Genomic DNA, 15,773 nt, shown 5'->3' with positions numbered 1-15,773 from the left:
GAAGAGATAAGTTTAAAAAAAAATAGAAAAAAAAAATGTCCCTCATATCTAATTAAGGACTAACAGCAATGTTAACCTGAATATGGGAAGATGACTAATAAAGTAATAATATACATGAAGTTCCCTTTTTTTTTTATATGTAACCGGGCCTAAGGCCCAACATAAAATGCTAGCTGATCAACAAGATTTTTTTTTGGGTCTTGCTGAATATTTTTTTAGGCTTGCCCATCAACATAATTTCAGGTAGAGAATCCATCAATGTTGTTCATGATTAAAAGTCCAATTGATCGACCCATCATTATCTAGCTGGTTCCACACTTTCACTAATAAAAGATTTTTTGGGAGACATAACTTTTATTGAGACTTAAGAGTCTTAACTTTTTCTTTTATTTTTTTTTTATTAAATAGAGTACAAATTTAAATATATTTGCCATCTTTTGAAATATAAAAGATAAAAAAATTTAAAATTTTTATATAAAATTAAGAGAATAATTTAAAAAATAAAATATGATTTCCAACAATTTTTCTAACTCTAATCCCATGACCGAAATTCCTTTAAAGTCATTACTTAGTGATTATGCGAATTGAACGATAGAAGTGTTAACTTTGTTTTTATTGAGTAATGGTGTTTTAAATTTTTAATCACTAAGTGTTGAACGCAATAAATTACTATTTCTATTAATATAGTTTTGATAAATTTATTTATAAATAAATGAAATAATTCATTCATAAATAGATTTATTAATATTTTAAACTTTCATAAATAAAAAAATGATAATTTACATTTTTAAATGGGATAAAGATGTGTGGGTTAAAAAAAATGGATGAATATAAAATTTGTTAAACACGCAATCAATATATTTTAAGAACACTTAAAACAAACTTTTTGCTTTTGAAAGTATTCTTTATCTAATTACTTTGATCAATCATGTTGGTTAATAAACACTAAATCTTGTAATTTAAAATTTTAATTAATTAAATTCAAATCTTAAATCTTGAGCATAACTTCAATAATTATATAGTATACTAGTATTCAAATCTTAAATCTTGAGCATAACTTCAATAATTAATTATCCAGTGATTTCAAACATTTCAACAACCTAAATGTATTCAACTTTTTGGGTCTTTGATGATGTAGATTCATTGATTCAACCATTTCAGAAGCTGCCACATAAGATAATGTATTCAGTGCCGAAAATTCCAAGCCACTAAGCCAGATAACATTGAAAACAAGTTTAAATTTTTTATTTTATCGTTACAAAATACATAATTTTTTCGTCCTATAATCTTTATCTTTTTGTAACAGCTTAAAATTTGTTGTTTTATTTTTATTTTTATTTTTAATGTTGTCGGTATTTAATGTAATATAGTAAAACTTCAGAATATTTTTACATAATAATCTAGTCACGTTTGGCCCATTTGATAATCATGATATAAAAAATAACTATTTTAAACAAATTCTTTTATAAAATTGTATAAATTTAATTAAACTATATATTCAAAATATGATTTAGTTTATCATATAATTTAATTTTGTTATTATATAAAATATTTTACATAATTATTTAATTATTTATTTTTTAAATAATATAAATGCATTTAAAATAAAAAATAATTATTTTTGTTTTATATTATCAAAATTAAATTCATTGGCAAATCCAAAACAAAAAATTTTGAATTTTAAGAGAACCAAAATAGCGAAAAATATTCTACAACCAAAATCAAAATACATATATTTATTATTTCAGTAATATTAAAAAATAATCAAAATTTATTTTATTTAATATTTATTAATTATTATAAGATAAATTTGGATTTTTTTTATCACTAAACATTTTCCATAATTATTTAAACAAAATATTATTGATAGTTATTTTTGAAGGGGATAAGATAATAAGAATCAATAAATAAGAAGAGAGATTAAAGAACATATAAATCTGATTCATCGTCAAAGCAGCAGTGTCGTCTTCACTCTTCGAGATTCATAGCTTGTTGATTGAGAAGATTGAAGAATGAGTTCGTCAAAGACAGTGAGGAAGTTGGAGGTTGTGTCCCCTGTTCCTGCGGACATAGACATTGCTAACTCAGTTGAACCTCTTCACATCTCTGAGATTGCCAAGGATCTCAATCTCACTCCCAATCACTATGATCTTTACGGTAAATATAAGGCTAAGGTATTCTTGATTCTTTCCTTTCACTTTCAACTCTGATTTGTTCTCTGCATCCTTTTTCTCTCTTTCAAATTTGCAGCAATGTTTGTAAATTCTGGATTTTGGTAACATGCATTCATCAGATTGCATGATTTATGTATAGATATGCTCATTTACGGATGTAGCAGAAAAAAGTTAAAAGAACACTTTTTGTGAACTGGGGGGGTACTGAGCAGTGTAATTTTGTATGACTTCATAAAATCTCAGCCTTTCTTTATGGCTTTTAATGCACTTTAATGTACAGGTATTGTTGTCAGTTCTTGATGAACTTCAAGGATCAAAAGATGGGTACTATGTTGTGGTTGGAGGCATTACTCCAACTCCTCTTGGAGAAGGCAAATCTACTACTACTGTTGGGCTCTGTCAAGCTTTAGGAGCTTTTCTTGACAAAAAGGTTTTTTTTTTTTTTCCCTTGTGCATTTATGGCATTTGATACTGATATCAATCAAGTTTTTTGATTTTCATAGCATGTACTTTGGGAATGTATTGACATTTTGGATCTATGACACTGGTTTTGGTTAGTAGTATCATTCTCTGTACTTTATAGGAATTATTCATTAATCTGAGATATTGTTCATAATGTCAAGGTTATGGTGGTTACATAACGAAATTCCATGGTGGTATCTCTTTTTTGTTAGGTAGTGACATGCCTTCGGCAACCGTCACAAGGACCTACTTTTGGAATCAAAGGAGGTGCAGCTGGTGGTGGTTACAGTCAAGTGATTCCGATGGATGAGTTTAATCTTCACCTAACTGGAGACATTCATGCAATAACTGCAGCAAACAATCTCCTAGCTGCTGCAATCGATACCAGGATTTTCCATGAGTCTACACAGTCAGATAAGGCTCTCTTTAACCGATTATGCCCTCCGAACAAAGAAGGTAAAAGGAGCTTTAGTGATGTCATGTTTAGGCGTCTCAAGAAACTTGGCATCTCAAAGACAAATCCAGATGATCTCACGCCAGAAGAAGTAAATAAATTTGCTAGGCTTGATATTGACCCGGAATCTATCACATGGAGAAGAGTAATGGACATTAATGACCGGTTCCTAAGAAAAATTACCATTGGCCAGGGACCTGAAGAGAAAGGAATGGTAAGAGAAACAGGATTTGATATTTCAGTTGCTAGTGAGATTATGGCTGTTTTGGCACTAACAACATCATTATCTGATATGAGAGAAAGGCTTGGAAAGATGGTTGTTGGTATTAGCAGGAGGGGTGATCCTGTAACTGCTGATGATCTTGGTCTTGGAGGTGCTTTAACCGTTCTAATGAAGGATGCAATTCACCCTACACTCATGCAGACCCTGGAAGGAACACCTGTTCTTGTTCACGCGGGACCATTTGCAAACATTGCTCACGGGAACTCTTCCATTGTTGCTGATAAGATTGCATTGAAGTTGGTAGGGCCAGGTGGATTTGTAGTTACTGAAGCTGGTTTTGGTGCTGACATTGGAACAGAAAAGTTCATGAACATTAAGTGCAGATATAGTGGCTTGACACCTCAGTGTGCCATTGTCGTGGCAACAATAAGGGCTCTGAAAATGCATGGTGGAGGGCCAGCTGTTGTTGCTGGAAAGCCTCTGGACCATGCATATTTGTCTGAAAATGTTGATCTGGTGGAAGCTGGTTGTGTGAATATGGCAAGGCATATATCAAACACAAAAGCTTATGGTGTTAATGTCGTGGTTGCTATCAACAAGTTCTCAACTGATACGGAAGCTGAATTAAACGCAGTTAAAAACGCAGCTTTAGCTGCTGGTGCCTTTGATGCTGTAATTTGTACCCATCATGCCCATGGTGGCAAAGGAGCAGTAAGTACTTGCCTCAATAGTCCTACATTTTTAACTAACCATGAAGCCATATAACATTTTACCCTGACATTAACATCATAGGATATTGAATTCTATGCAAAATTCAACAAATTACAGTTGATTAAGTTATGCTAAATGATCAATGGTTTTATTAATCATCAAAAGGAACCATTCAGGGAAACAATCAGCAGAACAATTTAGTTTCATTCAGTATAGGAATAATTTATTACTTGCTAACTTATGCCTTGCATTGATTCAGGTTGACCTGGCTATTGCGGTTCAAAAAGCTTGCGAGAATGTGTCACAACCACTGAAGTTCCTGTATCCTCTGGAACACGGCATAAAAGAGAAAATCGAAGCAATAGCAAAGTCCTACGGAGCCAGTGGCGTCGAGTACTCAGAACAGGTAATATCATCATTTCTTGCATGCACTTACAAAGCACAACACTTATAGCTAAGATTGTGATTTTGACAAAGTGATTGCTACTTTTGTATTTGTGTAAAACAATCTGGTTCAGGCTGAGAAACAGATTGAGATGTATAGCAAGCAAGGATTTTCGCAGCTACCAATATGCATGGCTAAGACTCAGTATTCATTCTCAGACAATGCTGCAGCAAAGGGAGCTCCAAGTGGCTTCATCTTACCCATAAGGGATGTTAGAGCCAGCATTGGAGCTGGTTTCATTTATCCATTGGTTGGAACAATGAGCACCATGCCAGGGCTTCCAACTAGACCATGCTTCTATGACATTGATCTTGATACAGCAACTGGAAAAGTCATTGGTCTCTCTTAAAATCAATGATTAAACCTTAAGTGGCACATGGATGCTATTGATGACGTTTTCCTTTTCCAATTTCGTTGATGTTATGTTGTATCTTCTGGTTCATATGTATGAATATGAATAATGACATAAAGCATTTAAGTTGAATTAAGGTTCCACCCTAATAATTTATATGTTTTTGTTATATAAATTAAAATGAGGATTTCCTTTTTATCATGCCAATAAAAAAAATGTTTTACATTAACCGTGCATATAATATAACTTAAAAACACCTTAATCTGATAATTTGGAAGAAGAAAATTGATATGTTTCCTCCATTTTTTTTCTCTCTTTTTCAAACACACTCTCTGATCTCTCCATATCTTCCCTTACCTTCTCCCAAACTAGCACTTCCTCATTTTTCAAACCAGTTTCTTTTGATCTCACAATTATCATCACCATCATCATCTCTTGGTTATTCTTACAAGACAAGAACAAGTTCTGTAACACACCACATTGATAATCAGATCATAGAGCATAGGTAGCTGCAATAATGGCACCGGATTCACCGGTAACTTCGAGTAGCCGTTTGCTCACAAAATCCGACTCCATGTGGTTATATCCTTCCAGAGGAACAATGGGATTTGCCTATGGTTTCACTTTTGATTCTGTTTTGTTTATGATGCTACTCATTCTTAATCCTTCTGGCTATTACTTTTCCTCTAAGATCAGAAATACCTTTCACTCTTCACATAAGCATAATTTTTCTAATGTTCTTTCTCACATATTCAAAAGCAACTCCTCTTCCTTTCCTCCTCCACCCCCTCCTGGTAGTTAAAGTTCGTCAAGAACAGAATATTCCTCCTCCTCCTCATCATCATCAGTGATTGCAAGTGTAGCTTCTAAGAACAATGATGAAGTTGATAGGTTGTTGTTGGGACTCAAATTTCAGGAAAAGAAGGTTCTGGACTAGAAAAAATTAAATAGCATCATATCATATCATATGCATTTTAAAATTTGCTGAAACAAATTTATATTTTCAAGGCATATTTATTCTTGGTATGGCTGTACCTTTTGGTTTTGTTATAGTGAGATGAGTATGTTATGTGCAGGTTGAATTACTGTATGTTTATCTTCCATCTAGCATTCATAGAAATAAGGGCACTCCTCAAATATAATCTTTTATCCATTATTGTTAATCTGTACAAAACAGAATAGGCTTCATTTTTATTTGCAATTTATTAGTCAGTTTAAAACATAGATTGAAATTGAATAACCAGGTTGGGTAGTCATTTTTACTCCCTTTGAAGCATGCTTACACCTTTTATTCTGTTTTTTTTTTTTTTTTTTTTTTTTTTTTTACATTCTTAATTTTTAAGCTTGAGTGAGCCTTGAAGAAGTCTAAATAATCATTTAAGCAAGATGCTTCAGATGCCAATCCTTTTGTTGTTGTTGTTGTTGTAAACGGTCTCTCTGTAGACATGATACATGACAGAGCGCAATGGCGTCGTTTGATTCATGTAGCCGACCCCACTTAGTGGGACAAGGCTTTGTTGTTGTTGTTGTTGTTGTTGCTTCAGATGCCAATCCTTTTGGCTAAATTAATTATGATACATGAATAAGTGCTACATCACAGGGAAAAAACTCACAAGCCAAAAGAGTTGTTACAAATTCTTACAACTTCATTGATTCCACTCATCCTTCAGTCTCTGTCTCTCCTCTGAGAACCATTTTTTCAAGAGTAATCTAATCTTCCTTATTGTGGCTAAAGTGATTTCTCAAGAAACAGATCCATAATTGAAATCCATACCACTAGTGAAACTTAAAAGTTCTGAATAAGAAGAAACAAAAATCAAGAAAACTCAGAGGATTTATGAAAGTTGTTTTGCAGCAGCAATAACAGCTTCCTTGGTGATACCAAACTCCTTGTATATCTTCCCTGCTGGAGCACTTGCTCCGAAACGGTCAATGCCTATGGCTTTCCCCTGGCTGCCAACAATCTTCTGCCAACCGAATGTTGATCCGGCTTCTATGCTAACTCTAGCCGTTACAGCAGCAGGGAGAACACTCTCCTTATATTCAGCTGATTGCTCGTCGAAAAGCTCCCAGCTGACAAAAGAAACAACTCTAACAGCTTTTCCTTCCTTCCTTAGCTCCTCGCCGGCTGCAGCAGCAATCTCCAACTCAGAGCCGGTTCCAATCAAAATCACATCAGGCTTGTTACCTGATGAGTTATCCGAAATGATGTAGCCTCCCTTTTCAACTCCTTCGATAGAAGTTCCTGCAAGTTGGGCCAACTTCTGCCTAGAAAGGGCTAGAATTGAGGGTCTTTTCTTGTTGAGCACGGCAACCTTGTATGCTCCAGCAGTTTCATTACCATCAGCTGGACGAAGCATCAAAATGTTTGGCATCGCCCGGAAACTTGCCAAGTGCTCTATTGGCTGATGAGTAGGCCCATCCTCTCCAAGTCCAATGGAATCATGAGTCATAACATAGATAACTCCGGCTTCACACAGCGCAGAAATCCTTATGGCAGCTCTCATGTAGTCAGTGAAGACAAAGAAAGTTGCACAGTATGGAATGAATCCGGGGCTGTGAAGAGCAATGCCATTGCAGATTGCTCCCATTCCATGTTCCCTGACACCAAATCTAACATTGCGTTCTTCCGGAGTACCCTTTTGGAAGTCTCCAAACATTTTCAACAAGGTCATGTTGGAAGAGGCAAGATCAGCACTGCCACCAATCAGGCCAGGAAGAACCTTAGCAAGGGAATTGAGATTCTGCTGAGACAAGTTTCTGGTAGCATCAGCAGGGCTTTCTGGAGTGTATGTCTGTAAAGTTGAAATCAAATGGGAAGCATGATTAATATTCCAGGCACCATTTGATTGAAGTAAGAATGTGAAATGTGACAATGAACATGCTATTAACTTGTTAGCATATAATTTGGATTAGGCATCATGCAACATAACTATTAAGAATCTTATCATATGAACATCATGAGAAACCTATCAGTTTAGCACTCTACTAACCGGCAGTGCTTTCTCCCAACCGGCAGGGAATTCGCCGGTAATAATATACTTCAGATCTGTAGCTTCTTCTGGATATTTCTTCGAGTATTCAGCAAACTTAGCGTTCCATTCGGCTTCAAGCGCTGCACCTTCAGGGGCATGGCGGCTCCAATGCCTACGGAAAGTAAGCAAGCAAGTTTCATTTAAGATCATATTATGAAAATCTCAGTTTACTAACAGAAAACAAAGAGAAACTCTTAACACTCCATCCGTACTTTTTAACATCCTCAGGAACATGGAAAGGCTCATATGGCCATCCAAGATTCTTCCTTGTAGCATCCACTTCTTTAGCACCTAATGCACTTCCATGAACACTATAACTGTTAGCCTTGTTTGGAGAACCGTATCCAATGGTAGTTGTCACCTGGAAAGAGACATGGTATGAGAATATGGACAAACATCAAAGCTAAAGAGCCATGAATTTCTGCTACTTCATGTCAGGTAACTAACCTTGATCAAAGTGGGTTTGTCTTTGACAGCCTTTGCTTCCTTAATAGCTGCACGAATCTCATCATAGCCGGTGTTTCCATTCTTTACCCAAATGACATGCCATCCAAGAGCCTCGAAACGCTTGTCAACATTCTCAGTGAATGCAATTTCTGTGTCACCATCAATGGAAATGTGGTTGTCATCATAGAGAGCAATAAGCTTCCCCAGTCCCCAGTGTCCAGCAAGTGAGCATGCTTCATTCGAAATTCCCTCCATTTGGCAACCATCACCCAATATAACATACCTAGAGAACCAAGAACAAAACAAATTTGTCATTCACACAATCACCACAAGTTCATAGATCACAAACAAGATGCAGTTATCAACTTATCCTACGTGTAATGGTCCACAATCTCGCTGTCAGGCTTGTTAAACCGCGCAGCCAAGTGCTTCTCTGCAAGTGCCAAACCAACTGCATTGGCAATTCCTTGACCAAGAGGACCTAGACAAAGAACATGGTAATTGAGATAACAGAACACAAAAAAACAAAAAGGCTTATGCCATGACATGGAAACTTAAAACTATGTAACCTGTGGTAACTTCAACTCCATATGTCTCAAAATTCTCAGGGTGTCCAGGAGTTCTGCTTCCCCATTGTCTGAAACTCTTCAAATCTTCTTCCTATTATTCAATCTCAACGTCAGCAAAAATAACTACTTTTTGCATTGACCGCGTGAATGATCATAAAAAAATGATGTGATTGGACAATTGTCTAAAACATTTTAGAGCGTGAGTGCATCAAAAATAAACTCTAAATTAAAATGATTCAGAACTGATTTAAATTAAAAATAAGTATTTGGATTCAACAATGACATTCTGATAGATCCAATGAAATTATCCATCCAAGACTGACCTGAACACTGTCATAGCCTGCAAGGTGAAGGAGAGCATACTGGAGCATGCATCCATGGCCAGCAGAGAGAATGAACCTGTCACGGTTGAACCAAGAAGGGTTCTTGGGATTATACCTCATGACCTCATCATAGAGAATGTGACCCATTGGAGCACAACCCATGGGGAGACCAGGGTGGCCTGAGTTAGCCTTCTCAACTGCATCAATGGAAAGGAACCGAATTGTGTTGATGGATTTCTCAACCAGAGATGCCTCTGTGGTCTTGTCAAGTGTCTCAACCGCAGTGGCACGAACCACAGAACCAACCCTGCGTGGAGCACGTGCTGTGACCCCTGAACCGCCACAATTTGAAGAAGAAGAAGAAGAAGAAGAAGAAGCAGAAGAGAGTGTCTTGAGGCCAGAGAATGATGGGAATGAGGAGAGAGTGGAAGTAGTGGTGAGTGAGACACGCTCTGAGGAAGAGCCATGAAGGTATACAGCACGTGCTAAAAGAGCCTGAGAAAGATGCAAGGAAGAAGAGGAAGCCATGGTTGGTTAATAACTAGTTTAACAAACAACAGAACCAAACCACCACGTGTTAGTGGCAGTTAGAAGAAGAAGAAGAGAAAGAGTAAAGAGAAGAGGAAGAAGAGGTGAGAGATGTATAGATAGTTCCTATGGTTGAGAGGGTGTGGAAAATCTCAGCCTGTGCTTGTGGCTATGCCTCTCTTCTCTGCCTCTCACTCCTCTCATCATACAACAACCTTATGATAATCTTTTTAATTGCAAATTTTAATTCTGTAGCATATTCCACTATTGTACTTTTTTGTTTTTATTGATGCTAATAAATCAACACAACATAGGTTTTATTCTTCAAGAAGTTGCTAATTACAGGTTAAAAATTAGTTACTAAATTGGTTATTGTGCATGAAAAATAAGGTTTTAAAAATTAGTTACTAAATTTTAATTCCTCACAAATCAATTGAAAAGTTTAAGAATTGAATTAAAGTAATTGAGATTTTAAAGATTAAGGGTCTGTTTAGAAAATTCCAAAAACTACTTTTTTTTAGCTTTTGACTTATAAAAAATTACATTAATAGTGTTTGGTACAATTTTTTAGATAAATTTTTAATTTTTCAAAAAATTATTTAAGAGCTTTTGAAGAAGTTACAAAATGTGACTTCTCCTATTTTTAAAAGCTATTTTATCACTCCTATATACATAACTTTAAAACAAGAACTTCTATAATAATTTTTCAAATACAAAATAATTTATTTAAAAGTTGTTATTAATAAAAGTGTTTATATTTTAAATTTTTTTTTAAAAAATCTTATTTAAAAAATTTAGCCAAACAAACTTTAAATTGAAGCTCGATTCTAATTTCAGTTACTAAACTGAATATTTTCTCGTCAATGGTTCATATTTTATAAAAATTTGACCTTGTTACTTGAATATATATGTACAACAATGTCTAAGATGATGAATATAGAATTAAGGATTTAGATAAATGTAAAATTTAAAATTGTATTCAGTAGTAATTTTTTAATGTGATTAATATGTAGATACTGAAAATAGTAATGCTTTTTGTTTTATCCGCTTATTCAGATTTTAGATAAGGAGTCATTGCTGAAATAAGAGCAGAACCACAAATTTTTAAAAGCTGTGAGTGATTGAGTGGCAACTATATTTTGTCAAAGATAACACACCAAAATGTTGAAAGGAAACAACTATGTCCCAATCGGAATCAACAGTGGGAAAAGGGGGATGTGGCTAAATTTGTTTATATTAAAATATGTAATTAGTTTTTTTGTCAAGTGAATATACAATGTATTTTAGAGACTGCTTAAGGATTTGTTTGGGTGAGTTTTTTAAAAAAATATTTTTTTGAATTATCTTTTTTTTAAAAGATCTTATGAAAAAGTAAAAGTAATTTTATATTTGAATATCTCATGCAAAAAGATCTTTTTATTTATCAATTATGTTTGAATATAATAATATAAAAGTACTTTTTTGTTTATTTATTATATGAAAAACATCTTTTTTTTAAGGAAAAAAGATCTTTTAAAAAAAGATGTAAATTACAGCTTCTCAAAAAAGATGTTTTTCTGATTTTTTCAGTGCTTTTATTTTTACTACTCGAAATTTGCCAAACACGTTAAAAAATAAAAAAGATTTTTTTTATTAAAAAATATCATTTTTTATCAAAATAATAACATACAAACAAGCACTAAATTAAGTTAAACCTTAATTTCATCTTGAAATGGGAGCGGTTGAAGAAAAGATGAAGAAACAACTATTGATTTCAATGAAAAATGTTAATTACATATTTACATATTTGAATCTTCAGTTACAAATTTACAAATAAAGGACTATTAAATGTGGAACTGTTTGCATTAAAATTTTAGTTGCAAAGTGATTGTCAATGACTCAAAAATGTTAAAAACTTTTTTTCGTTACTGATTTCTTAGCTCTTTTAAAGTGAGTCAAAAAGTCAAGAGGATTATTCACTTAGTCGAATAATAATTTTGATATAAAATTGCCGTATAAACTCCTCATGATAATTGATATATATGAGAATGGGCATGTATCATGTGATTTTTTTTTTAAATTAAGGGAGTAAGGGTGATATTCTTTTCTTCCATTAATAATGTCGCTTTGCTTAGATAGTTTTGTTTTTTTTTTTTTTAATTAAGAAAACAACAACTATCGTATATTCAAACATATAAACAAATTTTGGGGACTACAATTTTTTTTTTTATTTTTTGTCTAATGATACTTTTTTTTTCTTCTCTTTTCTGTTTTGTTTTTGTTCTTTTAAGTCGTGTAATATATTTAAAATTAAAATTATTTTTATGTCGAGAATTTGAATTTCACTTTGTGGCGACAAATTATTTAAATAAAGTTTCGATCTCAATTGATTAATTTTTGGCCTATCAAATTAAAAAATACAGTAAAAAATCAAATTAATAATGATTAAATTTTTTATTTTCTCATTTTATCTATTTATTTATTTTAGAGGATCAAAATATTATTTTGGGTTCAAATATTATTTTTCTTGCTATCAAAAAACTTCTAGAATAAAAAATTGTTAAAATATAAAATAAATAGTTAATAATTATTAAATTTATAATTTTTATAGTAGGTAAGTATTATTGGAAATAATATTAATCAGGTTCTAGGATAAAATATTATTAATTATGGCCATTTTGTTTATGCATGTGTGTAGGGTAAAGGTTCATTTATTAATTATATTTGTTAGTAGGTATTGTTATAAATAAGATGAATATGTTAGTTTGGATTATTGATAAGAAAGTTAGTTATAATGATAATTAAGTAAAAATTGGTTTAGTGGATAGTTTTATTATTTATGAACACAAGTTTAGTAGAGAGGTTAAATTATTTTTTGTTAACGTTCGAGTAAATTTAATGTTAATTATAAGTGTTTTAATTTATATATGATTAATTAAATAAGATAATTTGAGTATTATTTGTCTATATTTTGTAGGGTACAAAAATTTTGAGGTGTGTCCACATGAATCCACCGGATTCATATAATTCGATTGTCAAGCCTCTTGTGCGGGCCATTAAGTTTTATCGTGTATCTTAAGTCAGAGTGATTCAAGGTCAGTAGGTTTTGGTAACAACTCTAGTAGAGAGATGGTACCTAGATACTCATGCATTTTATCTTCTGACTGGTGAGTGTGCAGTTATTTTGGAAGATATGGCTTTAATTCTAGGTATTCCAAAAAATGGTCTTTCCATGACAGGAACAACCAAGACTAATCAAGAAGCTATAGAAGCTGAATGCTTACATCAATTTGGAGTGGCACCTAAGACCAGTGATTGCAGAAAAAGTTACATCAAGATGATTTGAATTAGAAATGTGAAAGACGGATTAATTTTGAATGATTGAGTTGCCATAGAGAAGTACGTGAAATGCCATATATTGTTGTTGTTTGGGTCAATCTTGTTTGCTGATAAGTCTGGATCAGCAGTTCATTGAAAATTTCTGCCATTGATTCGTGACTTCTCTCGGATTCACAAAATCAGCCGGGATCGACATCCCTAGCACACTTGTACATCATCTCACTTTGACTGTAAAGAGATTGACAGTCCACTGACATTGTTGCATATATGGGCTTGGATTTGTATGTCATTTTTTGCCCTGATTTCTGGTGCCATTTCTTGATATATATGTTATCTTAAATTTTTCTTTAGGTGGGGTAGGTACAGATACAGGTGGGACCGCATCTCTATCTACTAGAGGCAAAGGATATAATCTAAGATCTGATTTTCCACGCTGGAGTACAAACAGATTCACACCATTCGCATTTATGAATGTCGCAAAGAAGTGTAAGAAGTTTCGCAAAGATGTAAAGTGGACAATGAAAAAGTAGAATGTTAGATTTTGTGTAAAAATATCTAAACTCTGTGTAAAAAGTATTTGGACTTTTATAAGTAGCAAGATAGGAATGTTTTAAAGGACATATTGTTTGGTAATAAAATATAAGTTGCAAACATGGCAACATAATATTATTGGTACGACATAAATTTTATAAATTAGAATGCCAATATAATAACAGTTAGGTATTCTGAGCAGCACCGCTTGCACTTGATCCACTGCCATGTCGATATCTACTACGACTGTGATCCTTGGCCTTACATTGCTTACAGCGTCTTGGACCGCGTATCATTCGCGTGTCCATCTCATTCAAGAACCGGGTCATCTTTGGCCGACTTTTTGTCACTCGCTTGAGAAAAGGATTAAGTACGAACCGAGATCCATGATACACAGGCCATGTAGTGGAATTTTCGAGTGACCTAAACCTAGCTCTATAAACCCTTCAAACTTTGTACATCTTAAAACATCATGAATGTACACCTGCCAATTCAATCGTTGATTTGCACAACAAGCAAAGACATGGTGACATGGCATGCGATCCACTTGGAATTCACCAGAATCACACATGTCGCTGACGTAGATCAACTGCAAACTTGAGACCACTGGACATCTCACGCACCTTAAATACTTCATTATGTCTGTCGAAACAATTAACCTTAATGTTTCTAGCAATGCACTGATTTGCATGCAATTTGGAGGTGACAAGCTCAAAGAATACATAACCAGCATTAATTTGAGCTTTAGCTTCAGCCCTTTTTATGGTGAACAACTCATTAAGTCTGTAAATCATTGCTTTCACAAGTGTAGTGACAGGGAGATTACGCACCCCCTTCAATACCGAATTGATGCACTCAACTAAATTTGTAGTCATGTGACCCATCGGTATCCACCATCAAATGCCAAAGCATATTGTTCACGCGAAATTCTGTCCAGCTACCTTGTGTAAATGCTTGTGACGTAACTGGTGTTCGCGCACTGTCCTAGAATACCGTGCGATAAGGAAAAAACAACACAACTATTGCGATGATGGTAACTATAACATTTAAACTCTGTTGTGTTTTTAGTTACCTATGTTGATGAAGCTTTTGGAGATATGGTGCCTTAAATTTTCTCAAAAAGTTAGACTCTATATGCCTGATGCAGAACATGTGAAAAACTCTCAGAGGAGACAAAGCTCAATTACTGCGAGCTACAGCTGAACTAATAGAATCGTGACGATCAGAGATAAAGCCCACACCATCCCGTGTCATCACATGTTGTCACAAGTTACTAAGGAAAAAATGTCACGTATCAGAAGTCTCACCCTTGACAATGACAAATGCAATGGGCATAATATTATTGTTTTCATCCTGTGAAACTGCCACCAATAGACAATCCTTATATTTTTCATATAAATGAGTCATGTCTACCTATATAATTGATTTGTGGTGTCTGAATGCTCTAATACAAGGGTAATAACTCCAAAAGACTAGATATAACACCCGAATGTAATCTCTTCATTCGATATTTCGATCGACTTCAGATTGTTGGAACTCAATGTACAACTCGATAAATGACACTTGTGATCAAGTTTCGTAATAAACTGAAAACATCTCTTGCATACTCACTTCATTGGTGACATACTTCGTTTGAAAATGAACGAACCCACTAAACATTGATACAAGATACCGGTAAAAAGTACTCGATACCATCTTTGGTATATGCGGATCTATTCTTTCACAAATAACACCTTTTAGTTCTTCAAATAGTATTGTAAAATGAATTAATAACATTACATAGATTCTCGCATACAAATCTTACTCCCTCGGGTGTTTGTAATAATATCTTACTATGATAATATAATTTTAACATAATTCTATCCTCCATTTTTTTAAAACAATATCTCTCCTCTCAGCATAAGTTCAAAGTTGTAAAAGTGAAAAGGCAACAAAGTGAAAACGAGTGAGAGAACGAAGAAGAAGATGATAAATTGAAGAAGATGAAGTTTGCACAAGTAGTCCACAGAGTATATATATATCACAAATCTGACCTTCAGTAGTTTGGAATTTCTATGAATTAATTTTTTTTAATTCAGAAAATTGACCTACCGATTTTGATATTTTATTTTATGAATTTTTTTTGCAAAATTTATCCTCTGATTTACTCGAAATAAAAAAAAAACTATTTTGAATCCACACAAATCGAAGGCTCCAATATG

At 33.7% G+C, this 15,773-nt stretch overlaps 2 protein-coding genes across 2 annotated transcripts; one reads left to right on the top strand and one right to left on the bottom strand.

Annotated features, from left to right (window-relative positions):
• Positions 1–1,922: 1,922 nt before the first annotated feature.
• On the top strand, positions 1,923–4,957 carry LOC130948352 (formate--tetrahydrofolate ligase). Its single transcript, XM_057877069.1, has 5 exons — positions 1,923–2,174; positions 2,455–2,604; positions 2,849–4,024; positions 4,284–4,430; positions 4,543–4,957. Exons 1-5 carry the CDS (start codon positions 2,013–2,015, stop codon positions 4,816–4,818), a joined length of 1,911 nt encoding a protein of 636 aa, XP_057733052.1. The 5' UTR covers positions 1,923–2,012; the 3' UTR covers positions 4,819–4,957.
• Positions 4,958–6,375: 1,418 nt separating this feature from the next.
• LOC130948171 (transketolase, chloroplastic) lies at positions 6,376–9,920 on the bottom strand. Its single transcript, XM_057876888.1, has 7 exons — positions 9,196–9,920; positions 8,873–8,963; positions 8,679–8,784; positions 8,304–8,586; positions 8,069–8,217; positions 7,815–7,968; positions 6,376–7,616 (listed from the first exon to the last, which is right to left on the bottom strand). The coding sequence occupies exons 1-7, from the start codon at positions 9,721–9,723 to the stop codon at positions 6,657–6,659; spliced, it is 2,271 nt and encodes a 756-aa protein (XP_057732871.1). The 5' UTR covers positions 9,724–9,920; the 3' UTR covers positions 6,376–6,656.
• Positions 9,921–15,773: the final 5,853 nt, after the last annotated feature.

This window comes from Arachis stenosperma, chromosome 9 (genome assembly GCF_014773155.1).
Source record: "Arachis stenosperma cultivar V10309 chromosome 9, arast.V10309.gnm1.PFL2, whole genome shotgun sequence".
Classification (NCBI taxonomy): Eukaryota; Viridiplantae; Streptophyta; class Magnoliopsida; order Fabales; family Fabaceae; genus Arachis; species Arachis stenosperma.
This window is presented reverse-complemented; position numbering and strand designations above follow the sequence as displayed.